General features: G+C 48.0%; 5 protein-coding genes across 5 annotated transcripts; 1 reads left to right on the forward strand and 4 right to left on the reverse strand.

Annotated features, from left to right (window-relative positions):
* Positions 1-5: 5 nt before the first annotated feature.
* DFJ58DRAFT_646750 (chaperonin Cpn60/TCP-1 family) lies at positions 6-383 on the forward strand (the record flags this gene model as incomplete). Its single annotated transcript, XM_041381438.1, has 1 exon — positions 6-383. A coding segment is annotated over one exon (378 nt), but the record flags the coding sequence as incomplete, so codon positions are not given.
* DFJ58DRAFT_21114 (uncharacterized protein) lies at positions 264-1,094 on the reverse strand. The gene is made up of 3 exons (XM_041379260.1): positions 861-1,094; positions 733-810; positions 264-673 (listed from the first exon to the last, which is right to left on the reverse strand). The coding sequence occupies exons 1-3, from the start codon at positions 982-984 to the stop codon at positions 402-404; spliced, it is 474 nt and encodes a 157-aa protein (XP_041248965.1). The 5' UTR covers positions 985-1,094; the 3' UTR covers positions 264-401.
* A 1,964-nt stretch (positions 1,095-3,058) lies between these two features.
* Positions 3,059-4,986, reverse strand: DFJ58DRAFT_764064 (uncharacterized protein). The gene is made up of 5 exons (XM_041388658.1): positions 4,628-4,986; positions 4,397-4,571; positions 3,950-4,333; positions 3,681-3,785; positions 3,059-3,595 (listed from the first exon to the last, which is right to left on the reverse strand). Exons 1-5 carry the CDS (start codon positions 4,948-4,950, stop codon positions 3,344-3,346), a joined length of 1,239 nt encoding a protein of 412 aa, XP_041248966.1. The 5' UTR covers positions 4,951-4,986; the 3' UTR covers positions 3,059-3,343.
* A 652-nt stretch (positions 4,987-5,638) lies between these two features.
* Positions 5,639-7,461, reverse strand: DFJ58DRAFT_722892 (kinase-like domain-containing protein; the record flags this gene model as incomplete). The annotated part of the gene is made up of 8 exons (XM_041384933.1): positions 5,639-5,995; positions 6,042-6,266; positions 6,321-6,388; positions 6,443-6,473; positions 6,533-6,718; positions 6,769-6,775; positions 6,825-7,081; positions 7,402-7,461. The coding sequence occupies 8 exons, from the start codon at positions 7,459-7,461 to the stop codon at positions 5,639-5,641; spliced, it is 1,191 nt and encodes a 396-aa protein (XP_041248967.1).
* Positions 7,462-11,391: 3,930 nt separating this feature from the next.
* Positions 11,392-12,753, reverse strand: DFJ58DRAFT_21303 (SMAD/FHA domain-containing protein). Its single transcript, XM_041379272.1, has 3 exons — positions 12,364-12,753; positions 11,580-12,289; positions 11,392-11,517 (listed from the first exon to the last, which is right to left on the reverse strand). Exons 2-3 carry the CDS (start codon positions 12,282-12,284, stop codon positions 11,416-11,418), a joined length of 807 nt encoding a protein of 268 aa, XP_041248968.1. The 5' UTR covers positions 12,285-12,289; positions 12,364-12,753; the 3' UTR covers positions 11,392-11,415.
* Between the last annotated feature and the right edge of the window lie 604 nt (positions 12,754-13,357).

The raw sequence follows: 13,357 nt of genomic DNA on the forward strand, positions 1-13,357 counted from the left end.
TCGCTGATTCAGGCATCAGAGTCATCATCGCACGCTCATCCATCGGCGACCTTGCCCTATACCACTTCAATTGCTTCAACATCGCCATTCTCAAAGTCCTCTCCAAATCCGACCTCTGCCATGTAGCTCATGTTGTCAATGCCACACCTCTCGCCTGCATTGGCACACCCACCCCGGAGGAAGCTGGGTATGTCAACATCTTTGAGATGACGGAGATTGGTGAAGACCGTGTCACCATCCTTCATCAGCTCACTCCCGGCGAGGACAGGTATCAGAGCCACACAGAGAAGACGTGTACAGCGACAATCGTGCTTAAAGGAGCAACAGCCAACCGTCTCGACGACATCGAGCGTGCCATTGAGGCTGCTACTAGTATGATACAAACTGCGATATCAAGGAACCTAAACTACACTGTCGACGGAAATCAAATATGCTTCTGTATACACGTCGAAAATCAATCGATCCCTAAGTGGGCCCTTGATACGCAGCCTGTCAAGCACGTCCTGCAAGCGCGTCACAGTAACGTTTGGGTGTGCGACATGACCTCGATCTCCCTTGACCTCCCTGTTCAATGCTATGGCAGCATCGACGAATCCGCGGATTTGAGCGTTGACTGACTGGTATGCGTCCATGGTAGTAGTATCGGAAGCCTTGTTGTAGTAGAGTTCTGTAACTAGATAGTATAACACGAGTTAGAAAGTAAATTTTTGAGTGTGGTGATATAGAACATACAGTTGTGTATCCCTTTTGTGTTCGCAAGATCATACTTCCTCTCCCCGGATATTTGACTCCAACCTATTTCTCCAAGCGCTGATAGCAATTAGCATGGTTACCAGTGGTAGGCAGAAATATGAACGTACCTTGAAATACTTCGTTTGCGGCTTGCCATCTCGCCATGGTTTCTTTTTGGGCCTCCTGCTCGGCTTCCAAACGTTCTAATCGTGCCTCTAGTGCCCTTTGTTCGCCAGCTTGGTGTTTCTTCATCAACTCTAATTCATTTTGAAAGTCCTGAGCCCACCAAATTGATTACGCACTTTTAAATATATTAAAACTTACTTCGAGGGTCTTGGCTTGTGAATGGTACTTCACATTTATAGGGCGTCCCCACGCACTGGGCCTCACTTTGTCTATCGTATATGATTTCAAATTCTGGCAAGACAAAGAAAGAATTTCCCTGAGTGTTCTTCCAGATTTGCTGACAGTTATGTCCTTCTCGAGTGCTTCCTGGAGGTTCGATTCGGGAGATGCATCAGGCAGTTGGGGAATTGTGAGTGGATCCAAGGCAACCTCTTTGCCTTTTCTTTCAGTGGTAAAAAAATTGCGAATAGTCCTATCGAATCTGTATGATGTAGTTGGGGCCATGGTAGTGACTCGGATGATAGGAGACTGACTCGCTGCTTACAGGCAGAGGCTTAAGTGATGCGTACTCACCGTTTTGGAAGGGGTCGCGGTAGTTGCCGGCAGTGTGGCGCTACTCTGGGGTCGGACCGGAATTCAAATATTCACTGTATCTTGAAGTTCACAATTCAGTTTCCTCAGAGCATTCTGTGTCATCATCATTGTGCTGGCAGTGGTAGATGATCGAAGGTATATATGTGGAAGCCAAAGCAATCGATGAAGATGACGGTGACGATGCATCACGTCTGGTGAGATTTTCACGTTGCAGCCCAAGGTCTGACTGATGTATATATCACAGCTAGCTGGAATCACACATTTATTTGAATTGCCTCGACGACATATTCTATGCCCCAATAAATTCCCGTTACCCAGACAGCTGTAATTTATCACTATGACATCATTAACACGGCAAGCAAGAAGGGGGCTCGCCTTTTCCTCTTATGTGCAGGTGTAGGACCCGCCGGGACCTTCACCTTCCGCTGACGACGTTACAGCAGCCCACACAAGTGCAATCTTCAACGACCTGGATAGTGCTGTTTTCCAAACAGAAAAACAAATATGCATTGCCACTGTTATAACCCAGGACCCACCCGCACTCATACATTCCTGCAAGCACCCGTAAGTATGCGGTCTGAGATCAAAACACGGGTACGCTGAAGATATTCACCAGCCTGGTCGCATGGCATGCCGTTGGGGTTTTGTGCTGTGACGATACCCGCTAGTACTGCGGCAGACATAATCATAGTGGTGAGCGAGATGAACTTCATTGTTGCGCTGCGGGTTATGGCCGGATGATGTTCTTTGCTATTGAACTGAAATTCATCACTTCGCTTTATACACAGACAGTAATGTGGGGTCAGCCCAAAAACATGCATCTGCTGTGCTGTCCGACGGAGAAACATAATGCGCCGTGGCAACGCGATATCTCTAGACGTGGCTTCATGAGAACTTGCTGGTGTCAAACTTGCATCAAAATTTCATAGAGACGATCCGTTTTCCAGACGATCTCCAAAAGAGTAAGTTCTGTTGTCTTCACCAGCCACACCTCGCGTAGACACCACGAGTGTCTCGCCATGGCTATCTCTGATAGTTCTTGTAGTTCTATGGCTTCGTGGACTCGCAGCTTACACCCGGACCTACGAGCAGGTCTACGGATATGCTCACTACCACGAAAACGCTTTCTTCTTTGCAAGTTGCTGGAATCGTAGATGGTGCGTTTCACTTCCACTGACTTATAGTCTGATTGGGCTGTCCTATTCCCCCTCCCATTCTCCTCTCCCTTCAGCGCATCGCCTTCGATGACGACCCATCATGTTACTTCTGCTTGAGAGGCGGGAGGCGTAACACCCTCGTGGATCCCAGATATCCACTAGCGTCATTTCCAATGACTACACGGACAGGTTTATGATGCTCACCTCGGTCATCTGGAGGCGTATCGACACTGTATGCGCCACCTTCGTCAGACCCTTGGGCGTCGACAGTGAGCGGGATGATGCAGTATGCGGATACGCATGTTGCTCTGCGGGCGTCGCTGGCGATGAGCTAGTGCAGTGAGTTATGAACCGTGTACTCAATACCAAAACTCTTTTAAGAAGGATGAGATTTTTGTAGATTGGACAATATTTGCTAATACATGATGTATATACAACATCATCGTGTGGTACGAGATATCTGCCCCTCTAACTAGCCTGATGATCTGTTCGAAGCTTAAAGACGTCAGCGACATTATAAGAATGACTTTGGAAAGTAACGTGACTGTTATTGAGGGGAGCTCAAGAACAATGCTTCAGAAGGAGAATGGGCAGCTACGTGATCCATAACATACGTGCATATAGCACGCATGGGACTAGTGATTGTGCTGTGTACAGCACATACTATGGTACCTATGTCTATGGTGGGTTGCATATAAGTATTCTACGGTCAGTCTATGACGGAGAGAATCAGATCATGCACCTGCCAGAAGTGCGCTCCCATTAGCCCCAACGCCTCCATCCACCTTTCCAGTCAATCGTGTTTGCTCGCCTTCCTCTACGGCAACCGCAAAAGCCCTCTCGTTCTCTTCCATGCGCCTCCTCACCAACGCCCGATATGTCTCCCCTTCCAAGTCTGTATCTTCGGGTGATGACCCAGAACTTGAATCGGATGGGTATCGTCCGTAGACGGGTTTGCGCCCGTATGCGAGTTCGGCGACGGAAATCTGTGGGTGGGCTAGCGTCAGATGTGACTGGTCGGAAGAGTGGAGGATGTGGCAAAAGAGAAAAAGAAAGACGAAAAAAACGTACCAAGATATCAGCTGTAAGCCCCTTGATAGGAGATGCGCATGTTCGGAACCGGTGCATCCTATATATGAGTCCATCGAATGCGTCGAGGCGGACATCAGATGGGTTCTGCGTGCAAGAGGGATCAGAACAGAATGTGAAAAGAAGGAAAGGGTGGGAAATAGGTAATAAGTAACAAGACCGAGGAACCAGCGCGATTCGTCGCAGAAATGTCGCTTAGAATGAAGGCACATCGAAGATGAAAGCGCACGATAAGGAAGCCAATAACTCACATACACATCCCCAGCACCATATGGCCAGTCCTCTCCTACATCCACGAGCGACTCCCCTTTGTTCAACAAGACGCGGGGGTCCAGCATCGCTTCGAGTGGATGGTCGAATATCCTGTCTACTTCTGTGAGTGAGGGAGTTAGGGAAGTGAGGATTGGGTGGGAAGAAGCGTTGGGTGGTGTGTTGGGGCTTGCATTTGAGGAGCTATCCAAAGTCGATGATGGCAATGAAAGAGGGACGAGTGGAGGCGGCGAAGATAAAAGCACAACGACGGGCGTCACCAACAACTGCGATGCAGAGAGAAAAGGCGGGAGTGTCGTGATAAAATGTATATTTGACGATGTGGGCGGAAGAGGAAGACCGACTTCTTCATTTGCCTCGCGAAGCTAAGTTGCATGAAAGCATTTAGTCGGTGAAAGCGTGCGTGAACTCGTGACAGCAGCACTTACAGCAGTCCAGACTAAACTTTCATCTTCCTCGTCTGCTTTCCCGCCAGGTAACGCTGTCTGTCCTGGATGTGCACGTAGTGACTTGGACCGTGTCGTTAATAACACTCTGAGCTCTCCAGCTTGTTCATATAGTAGAACAAGCACAGCTGCAAGTTTGGAGGTTGGTTGTCGAGAACTGCATGTGCATTCATGGGTGGTGGTGGTGAGCAATAAGCGTGCGAGGTGACTTACAGGTCAGGTCTATCCAATTGACATGTCCTCAGACGCTCGACACATGCTCTAGACTTTGGAGTGAGACGTTTCAGCACATGCGTTGGGATGTCCCGTAAGTATTTCTCAGAGTCAGATTGCGTAGGCTTGTGACCTGGGATGGTAGAGGAGAGAGCCATAGCGTATGCTGGGGTCGCCTTGAAACACAACACAACTGCTAGCACTGCCATTATACCAAGTGACACCGATAGCGTATTGACTTCGAATAACGAAGAGTACATAGTGGTACAATAATTGGGTGGGACATGAAGAATTATAAAGAACCGGACCAGGGAACCGAACATTCTCCACGACTTAGTCGCAGACCATTCCTGTGAACGAGTCGGAAAGGCCTCAAGTCATGATGCAAGTTCTCCTAACTTACGGCTTCCTCCGCGGCGAAGACGACAGGAGACCAGATACTTTTGATAGCTGTACAAGGAATAACACGAGAATGAAAGCGACATGTTACATAAAGATAACAATAGATGATACATGCTAACACCTCCGCCGCAACATTGGCTGGCCCAGTCCAGAGGGAAATCTAACTGTCAGGAAGTGTTAGGGAGGAAACACTTACTGTTTGTTTTCACCATGGTGTTCATCAATGCATTGTGAAGGACGTTATGTGTTTTAGCTCGAACTGAGCCATCGCGGCAGAGTACTAGTGTTTCCGAAGCCGTAACTGTAATTTCGTGCGGTCTTTCGGTCTTTTTTTGAGATATGTATCCGTGTGCCTGCCTCAAGAATGTTAATGAGTACTAAACCACAAAGACTGTTCGATGACGTACAGTTCGTCCTTAGAATGCCCAACGGCCACCTACATTTTGTCCGGCATGAGCCACATTGAAGGTGAAACTCACTATTAATGATGCATTCAACATTGCACTCTGTTGGTATTAGTATTTAGTAACGTAAACGATTGGGCGAGCGGAGTTTGAAAAACGGGCCGTTTTACCCTCTGGGACTAGAACAGACTCGGTGACGCATAGTTCACCCATAAAGTGCGCAACGTCCACATGCAGATGTTGAGACAAAAGGTGGATTCTGGCGTACTGGACCAATTACCAGAGGCGCATATCCAGGAACGGGAACCAAGGCAGGGTGCTGTCCACCATCGATGCTGCCCCGGTCGTACAAAACGAGCTCACTGCCAATGAACTGAAGTGCTTTTTCAGCAGAAGGACGAGCATCTGGTTCCTTAGACCAGCACAAGGTTATGAACTTCCAGTGCTGGTCAGTGACACGATTGTCGTCTGGACGAGGATGAGTTTCCTCCTCAAAGATCACTTTACGCAAGATTGCAGCCACATTGATCAAGTGAGGCCAAGGAATGTTTCCCGTCAAAACCTGAGGACAAGTTAATAAGTTACACTAGAAAGAGGGAACGGCTTACTTGAAGTACAATACTACCAAACGAGTAAATGTCACTTTGAGTGGTAACCGCAGAGGCTGATGTGACTTCTTCCGCAGAGAGAAGTTCAGGAGCTGTCCACCTCAAAGCTCCCGGATGGCAGCTCGTCTTTGCGAGGTACGTCATGCCGGGAAATTGTGTCAAAGTTCCGGAAAGGCCAAAATCTGCAAGGTATGCCCTTCTATCGCCATCGACGAGGACGTTGGTCTTGTAATTTGTCATTAGTACAATATATATATAGATATAAATGAGTGACCTTACACCAGTGAGGTCTCCATGAATGACTGCATTCAAGTTGTATCCGTCTATATCGACAGTGAATGTATGAACTGAGGGAGACAGTTATTTATATTTATATTTGCCATGTACATGTGTTCACTCACGATAGTTGAGGCCAGCGGCGATATCACGGAGCTTGTGCACAAAATGATGAGCTCGAGGGTTCAAACTAGAAACATCCCTGAAGTTCTCACCAGGAGCAGACGATCACGTAGCCCGAGGTTCTCGTTGTTCTGGCTGAGGAATGACGTCAGATTTCCGTTGACTATCCACGGAGCAACCAAAGCCTCAGATGGGCCAAAGTCTCGGGTAGTACCCATGAACTTCAAGATATTGAAATGCTGCAACCTCTTCCATATCCCAAGCTCTTTCCGGAGCACCTAAGAATGATTAATGAGATTTGTCTGTTACAGATTACATGGAACATCACCTCATCACTAAAGAATGGTCAGATTGCTTTGACGGCGACCTGCGGATAAGTGAAACGTCATCAAACATGGAAGAGTTGTGATACTGGCACCAACATCTACATCGCCACCTGGTCCGTGGTATACACATCTGTAGATATCACCGTATGCGCCACCGGAAACTGGGTATTGGCAGCATCGGGTGATGAGTCTAGTTAAGTCTGGGATGATGATTGGGGGAATTGGCTGAGCGGAAGGATGCCGTGCACCGAAGTTGGTGGCACTGGAGGAATTAACGATGTCCAGAAGACTAGAGCATAGTTGCACGTCCATCTCCTGCTGTGTGCGAACGAGGGCAGTTGTAGGAGATTAGTATTAGTGGTCTGTCAGAAGTCTTAAGTAGTGCTGAGATGTAAATGTACCTGACAGTAGTATCATGCCATGTGGGAGCGCAGTTCAAGTTTCTACATAGAATCTTTGTAGAATCATGATATTGATATATCGAATACAGCATCAGTATACAGCAATATACTGTATGGCAGTACACAGAATGGCTCCCAGCTGTTAGCTCACGCTCCTGGCAACGGTGCGTGTATAGATAAGAAATTTAGGATGAAGATACAACACACAACCATTGGATTGCACTAGCTACGTACCTGGAGGTCGCACTCGCTTATTTCAGTCGTGAGGTCAGGATCCAGCGAGTCTTCGAACATTCCTCGAAGCGCTCGTATCATAACGATCAGATCAGCTTGCACGTGAGAAGACACCTTGTTGCTGATCAAACTCGTCCTTCGTGATTACGGCGTGACGTGGGCGTGGGCTGTGTTCGACTCAAACACGGTGAACACGCCGAACGTGGTGAAAAGGGCAACCAAAATGCTCACCATTGCATCGAGGCACTGAAAATTTTATTTTGGTCATTCGAATTATGTCGCGTTCGAGATATCAGAACGATAAGAATGTTACGACCTCTTCTAATTCCCAAGCTCGAGTCGGCGACCGGCTTCTTCGTTTACTTCGCAAAGCCGAGTTGCGTGAAAGCACGTAGTCGGTGAAGAATGAGCGAAATTCGGAACCACAGCACTTACAGCAGTCCAGGCTAAACTCTCAGATAGGGGATGCGCATGTTCTGAGCCGGTGTATCCTATATATGAGTCCGTCCAATGCATCGAGGCGGATGTCGGGAAAGGCTTCAAGCTACGATATTTTCGTCATGCAAAGCACTTAGTCGCAAACCTCAAAAGTATAGAAGGATTCTAGTGGAGGAAAAGGTAGGGGAGGGGGAGCAGGAAGTCTGCACAAATCGCAGTGTAGACTCACATACTGTGGGGGACATGCATGAAGCGCCTTCTGTGTTATTCTGACCGCTGGTAGCAAAGGGGGCAGGAGCTGCTATAAGTAATTTCCGCGAGCTACGCACACTGCAACTTTGAAAGTGCAAGAGTGAGCGTCGAGAACTTGGAAATGCCAAAGGATATTATTCCATGCATGTAAGTAATGTTAAAATCTAGATAAAGACGCGTTGGAGACCCCCGATTTTCGACGACAATGCAGCTACAGTATTTCTAGCTTCCTGACGCCCATCATGTCATGAACAGCAGTCATGTCCTTGACTTGTACGATGATATTGTGATCGGAGGCGATTCTCTTGTACTCCCCACCACGCTGCTGCGCCAGTAGGAGTGCACCAAAAGGCTGTGCAAGGCGAACGATCAACTTCAATGCTCGCGAGTGCGACTCCGAATCAACCGGCCCATATTGTTTAGGCGATCCACACAGCTCTGGTTGAGACAAGTGTGTGGACAAGGGCATAGACCATGGTGTAGACCAGCGCGAAGACCAAGCCTCCATGGTTTTATCGTCGGCAAAGTCAGGCAACCCAAGGTCACAACGATTCCATGGGCGGACGAGTAGCAACGTCTGCTCTATGGGCCTTGTCCGTGAGAATTGAAACAGTCTATCTTCTGTGTTGATCAACAAGTCTTGAAGCCCGTCTGCTTTGATATTATAAGTGAAACATGTCCCCTGAGCTTGTCCATTCCTTCGTCTGACTTCTGTGACGGAAAATGCGATGCATGGCAGTTGCAGTCTAAAGTTCGCGAAACGAGGAGAGCTGAGGTTGTCAAGGAGGGTGTAAAGACTCGATGCTGACTCCACAGCAACAGTGTGTCGCAGTGTGGAAACCATTGTCTGCATCATGTCTTCAGATAGAGATGACAGCAGGCATGGGGGGGCTTTGTACGAGGTAATGTCAGCTGGGAGACAGCTATTGAACTCGGATGATTTTCCCACCCAGTCCAGGGCAGTAATGTCGCCCGACCGAGCGATGATCTCTTGTAAGAGCCGACCAAGTGCATTTTGCTTCATCTCGCCGTAGATTACGGGTAGATGGACGCCAAAAATACCAAACAACGAGTATGCAATGTCTTCCTGCAACGTCGTGACCCGCGTAGACGCCCATTGGAATTTCTCTCGGGCGTTTGTCATGCCCGGACGAAAGGCTACTAGGGCCTGAGCATCTATGCCTGTCGAAGCCTCTAACTCCTGCCTGATTATTGTAGACTCCTTGTGGTTGGGAGAGCGGTCGTTGAGATATAAGGTCCAATTTGCGTTATAGAAGAGAACGATGTTAGGAGCGAGGAATTCCTGAACGGTCCATCCTCGCGTGTTCCAAGCACTGCTTGCTAGTGCGCCCGAGTTTGCCCAAGGCGGAACATCCGATAAGTAGACAATCGTAAGAGCTGACTGGCGATACCAGACAAACATAGAGTTGACAGACCGTTGGAGCTCAACGTTGTTATTTTGGTCGATGCAGCAGGTATCAACCCATGCCCAGCGATAGCCCCTATCGCGAGCAATTTTGCAGAACATCTGCAACTTTACAGTAGTTCCGACGGGATCCAAATCGTACACGACTTTGTCCTTGATGTCAGGCAGCAACATCTCATTGCTTTCCCACCGATGCGACAACATGACCCAACTGAAGTACTTCGTGACTGCGTCTCCAATGGACTCCTCTTGGAGGTCCGCATGCATCATCGATGAAGATAAAAGCTTCTTGTACTCTGCGCTTTCCATGAAGGCATTTATCTGAGCCTCTCGATCGCACAAACGCCCGGTGGAGGTGTTGAGTAGACGAAGGGGGGCAGTTTCCAGCTGAGCCTGGATAGCTCTTCGAATAGTGTCCACGGCTTCAGACGGAAAGTATGACTGACACAGTTCTGGATGAAGAGTTGATCACCTTCAAGTCAACGCATGAGTTATCTGGGCCTTACTTTGAATACGTTCACTGGGGGTATCGTTCAACTTGGCAAGCATGGTTTTGATGAGCTCGCTTGCTTCATCGTGACGTTGTGCCCGGTGAAGCGCTGCATACTTCAGTTCATACCCAAGAGAAGATGAAGGGTTGAGCTCAATAACCTATGCATAGGCATCATTGGCTCGATTGCTCGAACAGATGAAGGATATTGCACACACCTTGTCTGCATCGTGAAGGGCCTCCACATAGAGGTTTCGTCCCAACTTCGCCTTACTACGGTTCGCAAAAAGCAGATAGGATGAAGAATCCAGCCCGATCGCTGCAGAATACAACTCAAAAGCTATCTCATAATTGTCCGCTGCAATGGCCTCGTCTGCCTTCGCGACACACCGCGCAGTACAGTCTTCCTTGAAGGCTAATCGGCACCAAAATAAGTATCATATGCAAGTTATTCAAATTTCCAGGGCCTCACCTGTAGACCATTCGAGGTAGCTGTCCTGCGTAGATCCGTCAAGCATGCTCATCATATATCGAAGAGATTCGGCTGCTTCGGGGAGTCGATCTGCACGAAGGAACGCTTCGCACCGTTTTTTATGGGTAGTTTGCTGTATGGAGTTGAAGTCCCAGCCGAATAGCTGTACAGGCGCATATCATCAATGTATAAGTGGAAGTCTCCTCAACGGATCCATAGGGACACACCAGCGTAAAGATCTCCAATTTAGGTTCCAAAGGGGTATGCAGTGAGAACAAGCCGGCTATGGTGGTCAAACTGGTTGTGAGTTGGTCAGCGGCTTCGCTGTACTGCTCATTTTCAAAAGCAATCATTGCAAGTCGCACATGTAGATACGACTGAGGAGTGTATTTCAAAATGAGAAAATTCATGGGATTCGACATAAAGCTCACGTTGACCACGCTGCATGGAAGTGTAATCTGAATGTTGGAAAGCGGTGGTGAGATCTTGAACTCGCCGCATCGCCTGGTCATGATGTCCGGCACTGAAGAGTGCAACAGCCTGAACAAAATAACACCAAATTCTGAGTATGACAAACTGACTATTAAAATCGCAGCCAGAATACCTTGATCAACAGTAAAAGATCGATGGTCACCGGATTCGAGTCATTTTCCGAAAATATGAAAGCAATATCGAAAGCTTCCATCGCGTCTGAAAGCTGCTGGTTGCCAGAGAGGGCGATGCCCTTAGAAATGTACCCCCATAACGAGGGCTTTACAGCAATTGACTATCCAATAAAGCTGTTGTGAACAGTGTTATTTATAAGCAGATTGTCTGACCTTGATTGCGTATTGGAGCGCATCGTCCCACTCAAAGATTCGCGCCCTTGAAATTGAGCGAATAGCATAGCAATGATGGTTGTTGCCATCTTCGTGGATCTCTTGGGCCAGCAGCTCATTAGCGGAATGCACATCTCCCGCAATGCGTGCATCCCGGACAGGTCACTAAAGCTTCATCAGATTCTGAGGGATGATTGCTTCGACTGTCATGATAGGGCAGCTGTCACCACGCAGCACAACATAGTTAAATAGAATGTGGAGCAATCATGGGTGAGAGCATACCTGTGTGTCACTGAGAGCAAGGTGGTGCTGCCGCTGTGCTTTTTCATTGTCCTTTGTCGTTTCCTCCGTCGTGTACTGCTCGAGTATGTCCTTCATAGACCAGAGCCCTATCCCAACATGATTTCCACTCACGGGTTCTCTATCGGGAAAATTTTCGACGCATGTAGCCTCCGTAGTTATGTGATGGGTCCAAGGCCGACCGGTCAGCTCTCCGTTAGATAATGCACGTTCGAGCTCGATCCTTATATTTATAGATTTGTGGATATCCTCAACACCGCCACGATAGTCGACTCCAAGCTGAACGATATCCCCATGTTTAAGCTGATGTGGTTTGCTCTCAGAGTCTGCGGGACTTAGACGAAGATTATTGAGGAAAGTGCCCGTTGAAGATTTGGTGTCTTTAATGTAGAACTTGTCGTTATTTGACCAAATCTCTGCATGGTAGCGAGAGACGACCCTGCTTCTGAAAACAAGTTTGTTTGTGTTTAAGGTGTTTAAGGGTGTGAGACTGATGCTTGAGCGATCTGTGCAGCGACCGATGCGGAGGGGAGTGTCGCCGTCTCTGAGGTTGCGGGAGATGGGTTCGAAATGGAGGATGCGGCGGACATCGAGGTGGGGGACTAGGCGGATACAATGTGTTGGGGGGTGGTTATTAATATTGTTGTCATTGTTGGAGGTGGTGGTGGTATGATTATGGAGAGGCATGTTGGCTGCAGATGATTGAGCGGGGGGATTAATGAGTGGACGTTTTATTGTCGTTGCTAGCCAAACGTCTGCGACGTACAATGTTTGAAATTATATGAGGACTTGATGCTGTGTCTGTCAGATGACGTGCGAAACTTCGATGTTGGTTTGATGGAAGTCGGAGATAACTCTCCGGCGTGAAAGATCAAGCTTGAGCTGTGTTGTTTCTTCTTGGGCGTTGATACCAGCAACTTACATCAGGCACACTCCAGCAATGGAGAATTGTGTAGTAAAACCAGGCTAGAAGTCGGCCGCCTCGATGCATCAACCACGACTGATGCTGTGACACTTGCGAAAAAGTCGAGTACAATGAGGCCATATGTGTGGTCGTTACACGCTCGATTATCTCCTCTGCCTGATTAATCGAACATGCAAATTTTCATGATGGAGGCGCTGCGAGATGTCGTTAACAACTTAGAGGCAGTCCAAGGAATATATGATAATTAGTAAGGTTCCTGTAGTCGTTCCATTATGCCGGACCTTTATATTCTTATGTCACCGTGTCGACCTGATAACTAGCTGATCGCAGATCGCTGAATCGTGCTCACTCTTCAGGTTCGTACCTGTTCACCGAGGCAATAACTGAAATTGGTATTGCAGCGTCATCACCTCCGAAGTTAGTCTCTAGTAGAAGGCTGTTCTAGATATTCTTGCTTGTATTCTATATGAGTTCGAGATAGAATTAGGTCTATGTGGCGACACGATTTTTCGTGTTTCCCACCTTCTTGCTTCGTACTACCACGTTAGTACTTGCAACTCATCCACTCCTCGACGACACTCTCGTTTCGTCGCTCCCACCCGCCACTCCCTTTTTAGCAGCTTGTGTCTCATTCAAAAACAGTTCATTGATCTCTCCTTTGTTAAAAAACCAACTCGACGCACTGATTTCGAACACAGCAGAATTCTGCGAATCCTGTATATCGAGCTGCGGTGTCCCACCCGCCCTCACGGCTCATCCTGGACTTTCTCCACAGGTTCGAAACGGTGTTTCGGGTCGTAAAACCCTGCGGGTTTTAAGCCCAAATAGCTCCACA

Source organism: Suillus subalutaceus (genome assembly GCF_016647625.1).
Source record: "Suillus subalutaceus strain FC151 chromosome Unknown DFJ58scaffold_10, whole genome shotgun sequence".
Lineage (NCBI taxonomy): Eukaryota > Fungi > Basidiomycota > Agaricomycetes > Boletales > Suillaceae > Suillus > Suillus subalutaceus.